We start from the raw sequence: 2,888 nt of genomic DNA, 5'->3' as shown, positions 1-2,888 counted from the left end.
CAATAATACTGGCCCTGAAAGTTGAAGGATTTATTTCAGCACCGTTCCACAACTTAAATTAGATACTACAGTTAATACATAAATGTATATACTATAAACAGTAATAGATAATACTCTCATTACACATTCACGTGTTCAATTTTAGACTGTTACCTCTTCCCAAGTAATTGATCTGTACAGAGCAGTTCACAAATCTAAAATGAATATAACCAGCTTTCATAAGTAAGTAATTGACTTTAAAAATATCAGCAAGAATTAACAGCATAATTATATTTACCAAATACACTTGGAGATAATGCTTCAAGTTTGTTACCAAACAAGTGGAGCTTCCTTAATTGTCTTAGATGTTTCAGAACTTCTGGAAGTGCTTCGAAGGAATTATTTCCCAAGTTGAGTTCTGTCAACTACAAAACAGTTCAAAAGATTTCTATTTACAGTACTTGAAGCGTTTCATGTTTATACAAAAGCTGCTGCACTAAATTAGGAATGTCCAAATTGTTTAGTTCGTAATCATAGATGGCTTATATATGTAGACTTGTAGTCTGCATATAGAGTTTAGATGGAAAAATAAGAAAGAAAAACTATAAATGTTGGAAGTCTGAACCCAAACAATGTTCAGAACAAATAGCATCTCAGACAGTTATAAAATTTAAATCTGCATTCTGTTATTTTGTAGGTATCTCTAGTTGGAGTACACCAGAGTATAGTATTCTGACTTAGTAATGATCCACCGAAGGTCAACAGAATAATGTGCTGTTTCAAACACTTCAAGAATGGGAAAGAAACAAAACAGGGAATAAGAAATAAGTGCAAATAAGATTGAGAACTCTAAACTTATAGAAGACGATTGCAGGGCCTACAATGATGGACTCTCTAATTTGGACACAATAGCTAACAACAGTTTAAACTCACTTACTTTTATCACTGAGAGCACTATTGTGCAACCAAAAGAAAGATGTAATCAGATAGTCAAGGATGTAGATTTTAAATGGGCAAACGGATTTAGGTAAGGTCATACACAACATAGGCTTTAGGTGGCTGAAGATGCCGCCACCAATGGTGGACCAATAGAAGGGTAGGGCAACACAAGAGATCAATGCCTGAGCAAAGGAGATTTTGGCTGCAGAGGGTTACATAAGTAATAAGACCACAAAAGGATTTAAACATGAGAATTTATAATTTGAGGCTAAGGGAGACCTGGAGCCAACGTGAGGTCAAGGGATAACGCGAGGATGTGATTTACTACAAAACAGGATACAAGCAGCAGAGTTTTCAATGAACAGAAATTGACAGAAGATACAGAATGGGCAGCTTGACAGGGCAGGATTGAAATAGAAATGCCAAAAACTGCAGGGCAGATAGATTGAGGTTGGGAAGGGGTGCAATGTTATGGAGCTGGAATTAGGCTTCTTTGTGAGAAAGAGGGTTTGTGAGTGGAAGTTCAACATAGGTTCAGTCAGAAGCAGAAGCTGCAGTCTATTTTTACCTGAGTGGCCAGTGTAGAAAATGGAATAATTATTACAGCTAAAATAGTTTGTGATACCAACCAAGTAATAACTTTGCTATTCTTAAAAGTCTAGCTTCAGTAAATTACACATTTGAAAAAATACAAGCAGCCTACCAGCAGGAGGTAGGTGTTAAGTGGTGTTAGTTAGATAAGGTTAGCAGTGGGATTTAGAGTGAGGCATTAGGATGGGATTTCATAGAAAGGCCAGCATAAGGACAGTTTTTAAGGAATCAGGAAGAGAAGTTAGTGTACTAGGTTGCCTGTGGTGTACATGATTAGCATTGTTCAAAAGAAAATATGCATTTATATAGTATGAACACAAGCTATCTCAATGTACTTCACATTCAATGAAGTAATTTTGAAATTTAGCTATTGTAATGAAGGATATGCATCGTCCAATTTGAGAACTGAGCACAAGCTCCCACAAACGTGAATGAGCAGTTAACAAGGTGCAGAACTGGATGAACACAGCAGGCCAAGCAGCATCATAGGAGCAAAAAGGTTGACGTTTCGGGCCGAGACCCTTCATCTGCACCTTGTTGTCTCGGATTCTCCAGCATCTGCAGTTCTTACTATCTCTAATGAGCAGTTAACCTGTTTTCTGATGTTAATTGAGGAATAAACATTGGCCAGTAGTTTGGCAGTAACTCTCTGACTTTTCTTCAAGATTGTGCTATCAGATCTTTTAAATCTATAAGGGATTACATAGGGCCTCATACAAGGCAGTGCTAACACCCCCGCAGCAACTCGGGCCTATACAGGGCTGAGGAGGGTTTGAAAGTGGGGTTGGATTCGGAATGCGTGTGTTATGAGGATAGGAGTTGGGATGTGAACAAGGATGGGGGTTGCAGTCGGGTGTGCCAGGGTGGGGGGGGGAAAGAGAGTCGGGTTGGGAGAGAGGGGCTGGTGAATTGTCCGGGGAGGGGGTTCGCCTCCACGCCCCTTACATTGCTGAGCGCCTGTAACTCCACGGGCAGGTCGCTGATCAGGTTATTTTTCAGCTGGAGGCGATTCAGTTCGAATAACCTCCCCACCGCCTTGGGGACCCGCCTCAGTTTCTTTCCGCTCAGGTCCAGGTGCCTCGCATTTCCCCGGAGGGCCCGCAGCACCAACGCATCCGCCATCTTCCCGCACCGCGTCCCGTCTCCAGGGAAACACTGCCAATGCGCATGTGCAGTGGCCTCGAGCGCCCTCTAACGACAAGCCAATTGAACCAGCCAGGTCCAGCCTCACCTTGTCGCCAGGTCTGTCTCAGCCACTTCTCAGTGCACTCCAAACCTCCAATTCAAACTGATCCAAGGAAATGCTGGCAATTTGACACAACAGGGTCTCATCGATTGGTACAGTAGCTCCGAAACAATTTATGGGATAAATTTTAAAA

The 2,888-nt window shown here is 41.4% G+C and overlaps 1 protein-coding gene across 1 annotated transcript; it reads right to left on the bottom strand.

The window, feature by feature from the left end:
• Positions 1–214: 214 nt before the first annotated feature.
• On the bottom strand, positions 215–2,655 carry LOC125482165 (leucine-rich repeat-containing protein 69-like). The gene is made up of 2 exons (XM_048594168.1): positions 2,455–2,655; positions 215–404 (listed from the first exon to the last, which is right to left on the bottom strand). The coding sequence occupies exons 1-2, from the start codon at positions 2,629–2,631 to the stop codon at positions 246–248; spliced, it is 336 nt and encodes a 111-aa protein (XP_048450125.1). The 5' UTR covers positions 2,632–2,655; the 3' UTR covers positions 215–245.
• Between the last annotated feature and the right edge of the window lie 233 nt (positions 2,656–2,888).

The sequence above is a fragment of the Rhincodon typus genome, unplaced genomic scaffold, assembly GCF_021869965.1.
Source record: "Rhincodon typus isolate 14 unplaced genomic scaffold, sRhiTyp1.1 hic_rhity00006576, whole genome shotgun sequence".
Lineage (NCBI taxonomy): Eukaryota > Metazoa > Chordata > Chondrichthyes > Orectolobiformes > Rhincodontidae > Rhincodon > Rhincodon typus.
The sequence above is the reverse complement of the archived record's forward strand: the minus strand, read 5'-3'. Positions and strand labels throughout refer to the sequence as shown.